Consider the following 13,711-nt stretch of genomic DNA (forward strand, 5'->3'; position numbering starts at 1 on the left):
AGCTCCTGCCTTTGACCTGCCCTAGCAAGTTTCTAGAAGTCTCAGTATTGAAGTGACATTTTGCATTGAGTAGCTCACTGTCCACAAGCTCAGATATGCCCAGAAATTCCAGGAAGGATTAAACACCACCACAGATTTAGAGCTAAGCAACACACCCACCAATTCAAAGACAGCAGCACCCTACAGTGGCAAGCTCTGGGATAGCAAGCAAGCCAACCTAGCGCAGGAAGGTTTAAAGAGACAGGGAGAAAGCACAAGTGTAAAAAGACCTTTTATTTGAATCCAATAAAGGATTGCTTAATGCTACATTGAGAAGACGGGCATAGTCTACAATCAACCATCTTGCAGAATTAAAACCAGGGGGTCCCCAACTTGATTAAATCCCAGAAGGGCTTGCATAAAGCTTCATTAATTGGTTAAAAATGCACACGCCTTTCCATCTGTAGGGGCCATTAGAAGGCCAAAAGTGTTGAGACCAGCCCCAGTGATTCCTCCCCCTCAGCCCACTAATTCTTTGAACTGGCACAGTGTTTCCATTTTATGCTCTTAAGCATCCAGTAAGGAGGCCAAGGTTTCCCCATCACTATTTTCCATGGCATGTGCATCTGGATCAAGTTTAGATTTACTAAGAAAAGTCCAGTCATTCTACAGCAAACAGGGTCTTAAGTTAGTGGTGCCTCTGTTATCCTCAGGACTGCATAGCTTAGTGTTTGCACAAACTGGCAACTCCCATCCCTTCCCCCCCAGTCCTAGTAGGTCTCAGAACCAGGCTGAGCTGCTGCTACTGCCGAGAGCTGTTGCTCTGGTTCTAGGCTACACACTTCTCCCATAGTCTCAAGGAGAGCCCAAGACCACAGGGCTGGTCTTGGAGTCAGAGGAGGCAACAGGGCCAGCCTCCAAGAGCAGGTCTGGCACAGCAGTCAGCTGCATCTCTGCTGGAGGCTGCCCTTTTGCTCCTGGTAACAAGAGAGCCATTGCAGCTGCGCTATCCTTTAGGGAGCTGCTTTGTTCTGTTGAAGCACTGACCCCAGCTCCCCCTTCCAGTACCATTTCTGCTCCCTCTGGCGAGTTCCTTTCCAGAGCAACATGGGAACCAGCTGGAAGCACAGGCTCTCCCTTGGCAAGGTCTCCACCCTCTGGAGAGGTATTAGGTTCTACATCACAGGCAACCAGAGGGTTCAAGGCTGGCTGTTCTCCTGGGGTTCCTGTGGAGACCACAGGGCTGGGATGCTCTTGGGCAGGCAGGGTTGGTTCAGCACTTTGTCTCAGAGCATCAGCATCATCCAGGCAGGAGACAACTACTGCACCACGCATGTCCTGGCCTCTGTCATCCTCCAGCAGATCCACCTTTGAGCAACTGATGTGAAGGGACAGATCCTTGCAGGCATTAAGCTCAGCAATCTTCAGAGGATCCCTGCCTGCTCCATGATCCACTTCCCCAGAGCCTTCACCAAGAAGTTTAGCCATCACGCTGGCTGGGGCTTCACTCTGCATCTCCTCCCACATCTCACCAGCCATGACAGCTTCTGCATGCGGTTCATCTTTGCAGCTTTCCTCCTCCACAGCTTGATGGTCCTGGCTGCTTGGAGATGTGCTGCTGTCCATTGCTTCAGCATCCTCCGGTGTCTGACGAATGGTGTCCAAGCTGGTTGGGGAGTTGCTAGAGTTCTCTTCTTTGAGGTGGTCCCCTTCCCCTTGAGGGGCGGTTTGCAGAAGGGCACCGGTACCTTTGTTATCATCGTCTTGAGATCTTCTGCCAGGTTTCTCCCATGTCCTGGAGTGAGAGGGTTCACAGCACATTTATAGTATACAGCTTTGGCAAAATGGAACATGGTTCAGCCAAGTCAGCTTCAAGTATTAAACTGCACGAAGGACCTAGCCTTTGGACACTTTCACTGATGAGGATGCAACAGTCTAGCTGCAAGTCCTACTCATCTGATGGGGTGTCTACCACTTCCAGCCAGCTTTGGAGAACACTTTGCGTACTTAAACATGCAGTTTGATAAAAGAGGTTCAATAAAATGAGAAAGATTTCAGAGGTATACAGGGGAAAGTTAGGCATGCACCGATTCTCAGTAGGAAGTGGAGCTACTTGGGCTGCTTTTAGTTTCTATGAGGAAAGAGCCAAAAGCTTTCTGCAGGGAGACCGTTAAATTGCATAGTTTCCTTGTAAACATGTAAACCTATTCCCTACCCCATAAAAGAGTGCTCATCTACTCATTGTGAAATCTGTAAATTTTTGCAGCACGAATCAGCCAGGAGAGAGAGTGCGTTTGTGTTCATGTACCTCCTTTTCCCCAAAGAGAAATCAATGCACAAGCAAACTCATGTGGATAGAGTTGGACTAAGAGCAGGCATTAGCCAAGACCATTCTCTCTGGAAAACCCACTCCAAGAGACATTTGTTCTACATTCGAGAAGCTAGTTGGAAGCTGTCCATATGAAGGTTCAGCCAAACCAGTTCTTGCCACAAGCATCAGTCAGACATCTATTGCGGGTATTTTGCAGGGCTTTGTCTTACCTGTCTGGGCAGCCGATTTCACTGTGAGCCCGGGCAGTAGGCAGACCAGGAGAGGCTGCATTGTTAGTTCTTTGGATGGAGCTCCCAAGGGGCTGAGGAGTTTGGCTGGAACCAGCTGGGCTGCTGCAAGAATCCAGTGGGGCAACTGCAAACAAGACAGCAGGGTTTCTTGATACCAGCGTGCACAAACTTTTTTGCACCCATGAGGCAGTGTGATAGTAGACCCATTTTCCAGGATATTCCTAAATGGAGTCTCCACTTTAAAACAGTTGCTTGTCCATACCACCCTTGTGAGTTTTAGCAGCATGCCTTTCATGCATACCTGTTTCAGAGCTCCTTTCCTTGCTCAGAGACTCCTGCTCATGTTCCAAAGAGGATGTATCTTGCACTTGGGATGTTGCATCCTTTGAAAGGACAGCAGGATGTCAGGGCAGAGTCCAATGCCATACTTTCTGCCTACTGTTAGCAGCATCCCTTTGTTTGGTGAAGAGCCCAGAGTAGACTGAAGGCCATTTAATTCCTTTGTCATCCCCTCTGTTTGTATTGGCTTTGCCCTCATCTAGCAACAGGGCCCATCAAGTTTGCTCTGTGGGAGATAGGCCCAGGGTAATTCCAGCCCTTACCTCTCTGGATAAGCACACTGGCTTTAGAGAGACACCTTGGCGGATGGTTTCTAGCATTTCCTTCATCAGGTTCTGCCTTGGAGAGAGAGGTTCTCCTGTAGGACAGAGAGGTAGGGTTGGACATGGGCCTTTCAAAGCCTGCATGGATGAAAAATGCTTTCTGGTTTGGGTGAGGTATGAACTCGAGCTGCTTCTCACCACATTTCTAGCCTCATTTTGCTGAGGTTATTTCATCCAAACCCTCTCAGGAAAAATTCATTCTGTTGGGCCAGGCCATGCAGGCACTCCAGTTGGGAGCATTACATGTGCCACCGAGACAGGGCGTCTACTAGCCAGATCTTTCTCCTCACCCCCAGCCCTTGGTCACTACCCAGTGCCAGGTACAGGTATATTGTTGGCACATACCATGAGCCTCCTTCTTTCTCTGTGGTGAGGTCTCTGCAGCTGCTTTTGTGGCCGACTTTTTTGGGATCTTAGAGAACAAGTGCCTAGAGACAGGGAAGCAGTTTAGAGCATGTCAGGTATGAGCTTTAAGGCCTGGAAGATTTTTTTTTTTTTTTTTTTTTTTTTGCACAGAGGCCCCTTGTCTCTATGCACAGCAAGGGACAAGACAAGTATTTCTGGCCCCCCTGGCATGGCACAGCTCTGCACTGTGCTCAGTGCAGAGACTCAGTCCTTAGGGAGAAAAAAAAAAAAAATATTTGCCTTCTGATGCCATCAGGAGACCAGAGGCTGCCACTTCTGCTGAAGAAAAACAAACAAACAAACAAACAAAAAAAAAACCAAACAAAAAAAAAAAAAACCCCAAACAACCACCAAAAAACACCACATACCAGGCACAGAACAGCTGCTCTGGTACAGCCAGGGCAGTCAGGAAGTAAACTGCTCTGGCCCCAGAACTGCCTGCCACAGTACAGTACAGGGCTTGAAGCCCAGAGGCAAGTTACAAACTCAGTGACCATCTTCATATTTTTCCTGTTCCTCCTGACACTAATCTTATTCCAAAAAAACTTATAGTGCAGAGCTTAAAATTCCTTGTAGAAAAGTATGATCCCCACTACAAAGCTTACCAAACCGTAGAAGACAGCAGTGGGGTAGAAGGCACAGGCGGCGACAGGACAGATGAGGGCGGAAGAGCCAGATGCATGGGCACAGCCTGAGATCTGGAGGCAGGGAAAGAGCTTGCTAAATCCTGCAGGCGATTATGCAGAATCACCACTACAAAGAAAGAGGGAGCAAGAGTCAGATAGTTGCCAGAGTTATTTCACTAAGCATCTGCTCTGATGCCACCTGTCAGGCATTAGACCAAAAGGGAAGAGGCAGTAAGACATGGGCATACAAGCCCTGGCCCCGACATAATGCTCATGAGTGAACTGAAGGGACGTGACTAAGGGAGACATGGTTCCCCTCGTTTGTCGTCATCTCAGAGCACTTCAATAGCCCATGTTACATGCCTTATTTTCCCTGCACATATGTGGGTATTTAGATCACAACCAAACACCATACTAGAGGGCAGTCAGTGCTATCACACCCTTTCCCCAACACAGGCAGCAAGAGGTTTGGAGCAGCTTGGGTTACTGGCTACATTTTCACCTCCAAGGGAGTTTGCTCAGAGCCTGAAGGACAGACAAGAGCAATACAGAGACCGGTACCCTTTGGCCCCAAATCCGACATGTCAGATCCTTTACCTTTACGTTGGATATCACAGATGATCTGCCTGGCCCTTAGAACTCCGCACTCCAGCTCCAGTTCCTCCACCAGCGACCGCTCTAGGTCTATCTGCAGCTCCTCACTCTGGCGGGGCTGCACAGAGCTTCGCTGCTCCACCTGTACCACCAAGAGCAGTTGAGGGAAGTAAATAGGTCAGCAGCCCCAAAATCCAGGTCTCTCCAGCACTCCCATGATCCACCAAGCATCTGACCTACCTCTGGCCCCAGGAGTTGCTCCAGATCATTGACACGAGACCAAAGCTCTCTGGTCCAGGACTGGGAACATCTCAGCTCCTCTGCCAAATCTGAAAGGAGATGGCAGATCAGCAGGGACTCTTGCCCATTTTGCTGTCACTCACAGGCAGTGTCATTTTTAGCTGCCCCAAGAATCACCATAGACTAAAATTTGCCACCTCTAAAGATGCACTTGAGGATTTGCTTAAGTGATGCCAGCTCTGCTTTTGAGCTGGCAGCTCTCAAAACCATGGAGCAGCAGTGAGTTAGGAATAAAGACTGCCCCTCATTTTTAAGGAAGAAACTCAGGAAGGCACCATGTTATCTGGCTGGGCTAAGTCAGTACCATAGGTTTGGTAGCAACAGAGGATGTCTAGAGCCTCTTCTTTCTATGCTAGTGGGTTAGTGCTGCATGTCCCAAAGCTCCACAGAGGCATTTACTTTAGAGAAGTATAGATTTATTTGAAGTAGGAGACCATCCCTATGTACACCCAAAATACTTATGCTCTTTCACCTATCCCAGGACAAAAAGGGAGCTTACCATGAAGGCATTCTGGATATGATGTTATAACACCTTGACTTGCTACATCTCTGGTCTCAGGATCCAGCTGGGCAGAAGGAAAGGGACTGTCAAGCTGGGAACTTGTAGTGGTCTGGACTGGAGGCTCTGGGACCTGGAAAAAAATATTTATAAGTTACAGTAGCTCAAAGCTACCCTCTGCATTCCAGATCCCATTCAAGGTCTTATGCTGCATAATTCACTGTGCGGATAACTGCATTGCTAGAAACTAACTCACTAGTCATGACCCTGCACAGTTCACATCTAATCCAAGTGGAGAAGGGCTGTAGAAAATGCCCGACCAGAGGCATTCCAAGAATGCCATAAGGACAGAGATTACTCCTGTAATACTCCTACCAAACAAGGCCATTTTCTCTCTCTCTCTGCATCTTTGTTTTTTCTATAGCTCATCACTGCGGTATTTTTCAGGAGGATGATTAACTAAAAGGGGCCATCTGGCACCAAAGAGGAGAGGGAAGCTCAGAGAAGCACCTTATGTCAGGACTGCAACAGAGCACTGTTGCTTAGCGAGTTTAGTTTCCCTATCCTGTTTGCACTCGATGGCAGATGAACTAGTCTCCTGGGCACCAATTTCCTGTGGCCTGCTCACAAAAAAAATACAGATGAAAAAAAATCAAAGACCCCTAAAACTACCACACCCTTGTATTCTTGGCACAGTTGTACTTGCACAAAAGTGCTCATGTTGGTAAAGTTAGTTCTCATTAGGAAAGGGAATGTTTTATGGTAAAATTGCTGCTACCCATGTAGCTATTTCAATAAGAGTCACCCGTAACTGAAAATCCTTTCAGTGTGAGAGCTCATAGACCAGATCTTGCACTGACCTTATTTTACTGCCTGCTGCCAAAGGAGGAAGGCCAGTCCACAGAAAACAAACCAGAACAAGATGACCCAAAACCAATGTTTTCACTAGTTTAATTCTAGTTGTACAAGAGGCCAGCCACATTGTAACATTTGTCACTTACACTTAGTTGCTCCGGCCCGTCTAAGAGTTGCAAGGTTGAATTTGGCCTAGCAATTCTGCAAACCAAACTACAGATTTATACTGCCACTTGGTGGCTACATTGCGTTAGCACTTTATTTTAAGCGTTGCTCCATGGAGCATTGTAAAGTAGGGTCGTTGCAGAGAACTGGCCTCTCCAGACACTGGCTGAGATGGCTGAATAGCCTGTGGCTCTCTTGACCAGGAGACTGAAGGACTGCTTCACTCTCTCAAAAGGTCTACAGTGCTTACTCTTTGGCAACAACTTGTATGACCAAATCATACCAATAATCTCATTGGATCCAAGTCATAGTCCAGTTCAGTGTCTTAATTACAAAGTTATCCTAATCTTCATTTACTGCAGCCAGTTAAAAGTTTCTCATGTAAAATCTCTTTTCCAAGCGAAGAATAAACTAGGCACTTGGAGAGACAAGAGTCAAGGAAAAATCACTTGTTTGATTCTGTAGAAACACCGGGATAGAGAGCCTGGCTGTTTGAAGTGAATGGTTCATAGTACAGAAACTAACACCCCCATCCCCAATTCAATATTTAGTTGGGGTCAAGTTACAAATATGGTTTCACATCAGATGAAAGCTCTCGAGGTCTGATAACTATTCAGAAAGAATCCTTCCCAAGGGCCTTGACAGAGGAAAGAGACTGTTTAACACTATCTGATCCCCAAGGCAAGTATTTTCAGCACTGTGTTAGGAGATTCAGAGTTTCAGTGTACTTTAAGAGATGAAGCCACCCTCAACAGCTTGTTTCAGTGGCCCCCTTAAATGCCTATTCTAAGTAAACACAACAGTTCAGAATAGTCTCTAACTTCAGCAAAAGAGAGACCACTAAATGAAGGTCACAATGGTTTCCCTCCAAGTCGTACCTCGGTTCTGCTATGCTCTGAGCAGACAGGAACATCGGACACAGTCGGACGAAGCTGCTTCTTCTTCTGGGGCTCCACGACAGCATCTAAGTGGAAGGGAAGACAGATTTCACACACATGCACTTAGGCCAAGTTTGCAGAAATCAGGTTGCACAAGCTTTGTGAAGAACAACATGCAGGAGAGGTAATGCCACAGTGGCAGGACCTATAGGAAGTTATTTTAAGCTTTAAAAAAAAAAAAAAAAAAAAAAAAAAAAAAAAAAAAAAGTCAAGAGAGAGAGACACACACAGACAGACATGAGCAGGAGCCTGGATGCCAGTCCAGTTCAAGGAACTCTGGACGATTTTCAGTACCCACATAAAACACCTTACAGAGATCTAATTTTCCACAACCACTAGAACAGTCTCTACCTAAAGGAAAAAAAAAAAGTCACCTACACTTTAAGGCATGTCCCACCCAGTAGTCACTAGTTGACTTTCAGAAGTTTTTAGCCTAGCAATTAATTTAATTAGTCACATATTCCATCTGGACACTTTAATACTGTCACATTAACTCTAGGAGTTAGTCAAATATATAAAATAAAATAAAATAAAAAAAGTCTACCAGGTCCATGGTAAGAGATTAGGAAGCCGTTGAAGGTTTTAAAGAGTCTCAAAAATCTTTTGCTCACAAGGTCAATCAACAGCCAACAAAAGGTACAGCCATAAAAAGAAAAAAGGGAGGAAAAAAACTGCATACATTAAAAAAAAGAAACTAACCTTCAGTAGACTGGCAGCACAATACATTTCTTACCACCCTCCACATATCCCTGAGCATAGCCATTGCTCATGTGAGTAGCTAAAAAAGCCTGCCTGCTCCAAGATCACTTGAATTAAGCCTTTATCCTTATCTTGGCCAGATCAGCAGGACTGTCATTGGTGAAACCTCACCAATTAGTTTGCACCTCTTTCACCAGCCAGCTATTAGCTTTTGAAAGGCATTGATGTTGCTCATTCCTCCTGCCTTACAAAGAAGGTGCCAGGTGAAGAAAGGGAACTTCTTTCACCAGGAGGCTGCTGGCTTGTCAAACAAGAAACCACTGTAGCGCATTGTGTTAGTCAGCAAATTGATCCCACTTACACTTTGGCAGGTGAGCGAGCGACTGATTGACAGGGGACCCCCGTTACATGAAATAAATTATGGGATGCAAATTAGTCTAGCTTAATTGCGGTTAATACACTCGTGTTCACAGGATTTCTTGTATTTGGTTTCTTAATGAACCTCACATTGCTGCTCAGATTTAATGGCAGCTGTCTCTGCAGTGGCAGCTGCCTCACTCCATAGACAAACACGTCTCTCTGTGGCTGTTTATTCAACTTCTGTTGCACCATAAGGGAGCGTTGCAGGGATTAGCTCACCGCCTGGGTGTTACCTGGACTATTATGTTGATCTCACTTACCTTCTGTTAGTAAAATCTCCAAACCAACAAAAATCCACTAGGTGAAGGCCTGTTAAGTCCTCTCCATGTGGCAGATGGTTTCTTATGCCGTCACGGTTGAAATCTTTGTAATCAAGATGCAAGAGTGAGATTCAAGAGAACTGCACAGCATCCAGGTTCCCGGGGCTGGGTCAAAATTCATGTGTGCTGCCAATAAAATTTTGAAACAATCTCTGGAAGACCTGACAAGACTTCTGAAAGCAAAGGGCTGGTAATACTGCTCCCTGTGTGACTTTAGCCCAGACAGCTAATCCCTCCAGGCCTCCGTAAACTAACACTCCTCTGCTTTGCCCTCCTTGTCTACTGAGACTCTCTGCGGAACAGACTTTCTTTCTGCGTGCATAGAGCCCCTACCATAGCAGGGCCCCAACCTGGGCATGCAAAAATTTTTTGACAGAACTGAAGATTGAATCCAGACCTTTTTTTTAAGAGACGAAGCCATTCCCCAGCCACGAGACCATTCTTCCCCTTTTCTATCCAACCAGCTTAAAACGCTGTGCAGAAGAAGCTGTCACTGCTTTCATTTTACAGACGAGGGAAACCAAGGTACATACAAATTATGTTAACCAAGGTCACCCAAGGAGACAGTTATTGAGCAAAGAACAACCACTAATCTTAGCCGGCCTCTCCTCCCTTCTCCAAACAAGCAGCAGATAAATATTACTCTTTCTAAATTGTTTCCCTGGTAGTCCAGTGTAGCCACAGTTGTGGCAATTCCATTATAAATTCCATTCTCTTCGAGTTAATAACTTGGCTGCTTCAATCGGTCTCTCTGGGAAAAGGTATGCCTTTGCTGAGAATCAGCTTGGACATTTAACTAACATGTTCATCTACCTCCAGGCCTTTCATGTCCTTTCATACCTCAAATGGCTTTGTCAGATTTTGTAAGAGAAAGATTACATGTAATGGATGACGGTCTTGGATTTTCTCAGGAAAGCTTTGTTTATGGGGGAAGAGAGTCACGGCGTGCTACAAATGCTGCAGAGCTTGGTAAAGCAAAGAAAATCAAAGCACTCTCCCCATCTCATTGTATAAAGGAAGCCTCAAAGCCTTAAAAACAAAAGTTCCTACAGGAGAAATATTGCGTGCTTCCATTCTCATCATTTGAGCTACAGGATAGCAATGTCTCTACACCTACCCTCAAGGTTGGAGGAAAGCTAAAACCTAGCCTTGGGGCCTGGGTGTCCCACTACAGTCAGCTTTACCCTGTGAGCACTGGTTTTGATTTGTTCTTTTAGGTCACTACAAGCTGCATCTCCCCTGCAAAACAAGTTGCAGCTAAGGGGCTATATCAGCAAACCTCTTCCAGTGCAGACCTGAGCTCATTAAGAAATCCCTGTAAGAAGTTTCAGCAAATGCAAGCTGCTGTTTGTATCAGTGGTCTAAGGTTTTATTTTTTAATTCCAGTTGTTTTTCCCCTGCCATCCCAGCAATTCCCAAAATAAATGGTTTTCTTCATGTGCTGTGAGTTTCCATTTAGTCAAAAAACGTAAATGTTCCTTTTTTTTTTTTTTTAATTCCAAACTAGTTTCTCCAGCAGCCAATTCATGTGATTGCTTCCTCACTTAGGAGTACTATAGAAAGTCCCATTACTTGGGGATTTTTCCATTTCTAATCTTAGATCATACCACCTCTCCTTTTCCAGCATGGAAACTTTTACATGAACACAACTTACTCAAATGTAGGCAGGACAATAAACTTGGTCTGGCTAATCACACTCATATGAGGGGGCTTATCCTGCCATGAACATACACATTTATAATGAAGCATTGTGTAGATCACACATCAGAGTCTGTCTGATGGTGTGCTCAGGACTGGGGCCATGGATTATCACTTATGCTGAAAGTTTAAGGAGAATTTGGGGTATCTTATTTCAGCTTTCCTGGGCAAACGAGCCACTGTGATTTAAAGACACCAACACCAATTATCCCAGGTTTTCCGAAACCTTTGATAGTGGCAACTCCACCCTCACCTACCCTACACCTCACTTGAATGTTAATCCTAAAGTTAAGGCTCACTGGACGTGTCTACATGCTCATTAGTGTGCCTTTGCTATGGTGCATTGTTTAATACTTCTAATATGAGTAACTAGATAAAGGCACAGTAGCTGCACTAATGCATAGTAGCAAAGGCAAACTTTTTTTCTGGAATGCTTAACATGCAGTCGACTCATTCTACTGTGCATTAGCAGAGTTTTTGCTGCAATGTGCTAATGTGTAGGCCACCTGCACATTAAGGCAGCTCATGTAGACGCACCCACTGTACTGCTAACAATATGACAATGTAGGCTCCGGGCCTAAAGCATAGGAGAAAAGTCACTCCCTTTCTGCAGCCACCCACTTCAGACACAAGCAATGGCACATCCTCCAGACTTGTCTTTCCACTTTGGCCAGCAGGTTGTAGCAAGGACCTGTCAACTACCACAGAAACTAGGACAGTAAGTAGTAATTGTTAATCATGACATGCATGCAAAAGGGGTTACGCTCACATAGTACATTGTGCACTAGACTGATGCAATGGCACCAGCAGAGGCTTCAGGAACTCTGCACTGCAGTCACAGCTCCAGAAGACATACCCAAATTGGTAGCATCAGTTCAACAACATAGGGGAGAAGGGGAATAGGAGGTTTGTGAATACTTGAGTTAACTAGTTTAGAGGCTGCTCACGTAACCTGAATGAGAGAAGGGTTTCTCCATATTTTATGGCAAGTGTCAGGAAAGTTTCCCCTGGGCTGGATTGTGTGTGAATCATTGGGCTTGTACACCAGCTGAAGTCTACTCCAGGAACTTACACTTTCCGCTTAATGTTCTCCCATTGCCTGTGGCAACAGCAGGAGGGCCATGATAGTTGAAACCACTGGGCCAACTATCATCATTAGCCTCTACAGTGACCTACAGCCAGTTACATTAGCTCTGACCCTCGTGGGGATGCCAGCAAAGCAAGCTAGAGCCAACCTGAAAAGCAAGCACAGATCCCTCTCCCCCTTAAAAGCAGCAGCACAGCCCTGCAGGGTAGTACAGTTGTGGATCAGAAGGCATCAGCCAGCCCATTGTTTTATTAGCAGTCATAGAAGACGCTCCAGAAGAGAAGTGGAGAGGAAAACCCACTTGTCTCCTGCCATTGCACACCTCATCTTTGTTCTAAAAAGCAGCTGCTGTGAGAAGTTTACATCTTAAGGTTAGGAACTGGAAGATTCGCTGATGGTTTTACAGATTACGCTTGTCAGATCTTGGCTACAGTGGCTTAATATAGTGTTTTGGACAAATTAACCTTCAGGTGACACCAAAATGGAAACATGCGTTATGCATCTTCTTTGGCAAAGCTATAAAAATAAAACGCTTAGGGTAAGTCAGAGCTGATATTTTATTATTAGAAAGGGACCTCTTTTGGGGGAAATATTTATTTATGCACCGGCAATAATATACCAACGGGCACTGGAGAGCTAAGCAGCATGCCATGTCCCACGTGAAGATTGCTTGCAAGAATGATTAAGAGGACCTACTGGTAAAACTGTAGGCAGAGTTTAAGACTTGCTTGCAGTAACACTGCAAAACTGTTTTCAGTGGACCCAGGACTCCAGTCGTCCATCCCAGGTAAATTTATGATGAAGTTAAGCCTGCCTCAGAAAAGCCCAAGCTAAGTGGCATCTCACTACAGAAACACTGAGACTTTCCTTTTCTTCAACATTTATTTTCCATAGTTAAATTCAGGTATCACATTTTCTACATGAAATGATTCTCATGCTCAGACCCCACCCCCAAGAAAAAGAACTGGATAAAGCTTTAAGATGGAATGCACCAAAGTAAAGGAATTGCTATTGCACCCAAGCTACAGAGAACACAGACACCAAAACAGAAAGATCTGCATAGAACAGAACTGTAGGGCAATGCCAGGAAGAAGCCAAAAGTTAGTACTCTGCGTAGCCGAGCCACGCTGCATCTCTCTACACAGCCTTCAACCACTTATTTCGGAAAGTACTAACATAGTTTGCAACTCATGTTTAGATGGGCAAGAGAGCTGGGATCCATTAGGTTAGCCTAGAAAGCAAACAAAAAAAGGGAACTCTCAAAACCTGCCTGCACTGGGCTCCAAGCCCAATTTAAATCCATTTCAAAACACTCATTTCACCAACCAGGTCAGAAGTGTTTTGGTAACACTGCACTGTTTGGCTGGATTCATCCTGGCTAGCAAAATCTATGCCTGAAGTGGACTTGGGTCACTTTACACATCCTTCAAGACCCAGGGTCAGCAGAGAAAAAGTTGAATAGAATTCAAAATATCCATTCCTATAGGACAAAAACACTGTCCCCTCAATACTATTTTGAGGCTAGGTTAAAGGAGTGGTCCACTTGTACTATCACAGTTCATTAGAGACTTGGCATACTGTTCTAACATTACGGGGAAGCCATGATGGCATGCAGTTTGAACCCTTCAACAATCTAGCATTGAATCTCAAGCATTTCCTTGAGTCGGGCCAGAACAAGGCCTTGGAATGGCTTTAGCCATTACTTCATTTATGTGACATTCTTTGTTTTTTCTTGGAGTGGCATTGATGAAGCAAGTTTGCCGACTCTTTACTTATCCAAAAAGAGAGATGAACAGGTTGATGGAGTTAGCAGTCCAAGAGGGGGAAAAAAAAAAAAAGTGGCTCCTCAAGGAGCAACCCAGTGCTCAGTAGTGCTAAAGAGGTAGGATTTTTTTCTTGTGC

At 45.2% G+C, this 13,711-nt stretch overlaps 1 protein-coding gene across 1 annotated transcript; it reads right to left on the reverse strand.

The window, feature by feature from the left end:
- Positions 1-258: 258 nt before the first annotated feature.
- On the reverse strand, positions 259-11,500 carry LOC102576065 (uncharacterized). Its single transcript, XM_059731812.1, has 12 exons — positions 11,486-11,500; positions 8,965-8,980; positions 7,526-7,611; positions 5,628-5,760; positions 5,069-5,157; positions 4,832-4,970; positions 4,214-4,361; positions 3,549-3,631; positions 3,144-3,238; positions 2,843-2,924; positions 2,521-2,665; positions 259-1,774 (listed from the first exon to the last, which is right to left on the reverse strand). The coding sequence occupies exons 1-12, from the start codon at positions 11,498-11,500 to the stop codon at positions 835-837; spliced, it is 1,971 nt and encodes a 656-aa protein (XP_059587795.1). The 3' UTR covers positions 259-834.
- Positions 11,501-13,711: the final 2,211 nt, after the last annotated feature.

The sequence above is a fragment of the Alligator mississippiensis genome, chromosome 7, assembly GCF_030867095.1.
Source record: "Alligator mississippiensis isolate rAllMis1 chromosome 7, rAllMis1, whole genome shotgun sequence".
Lineage (NCBI taxonomy): Eukaryota > Metazoa > Chordata > Crocodylia > Alligatoridae > Alligator > Alligator mississippiensis.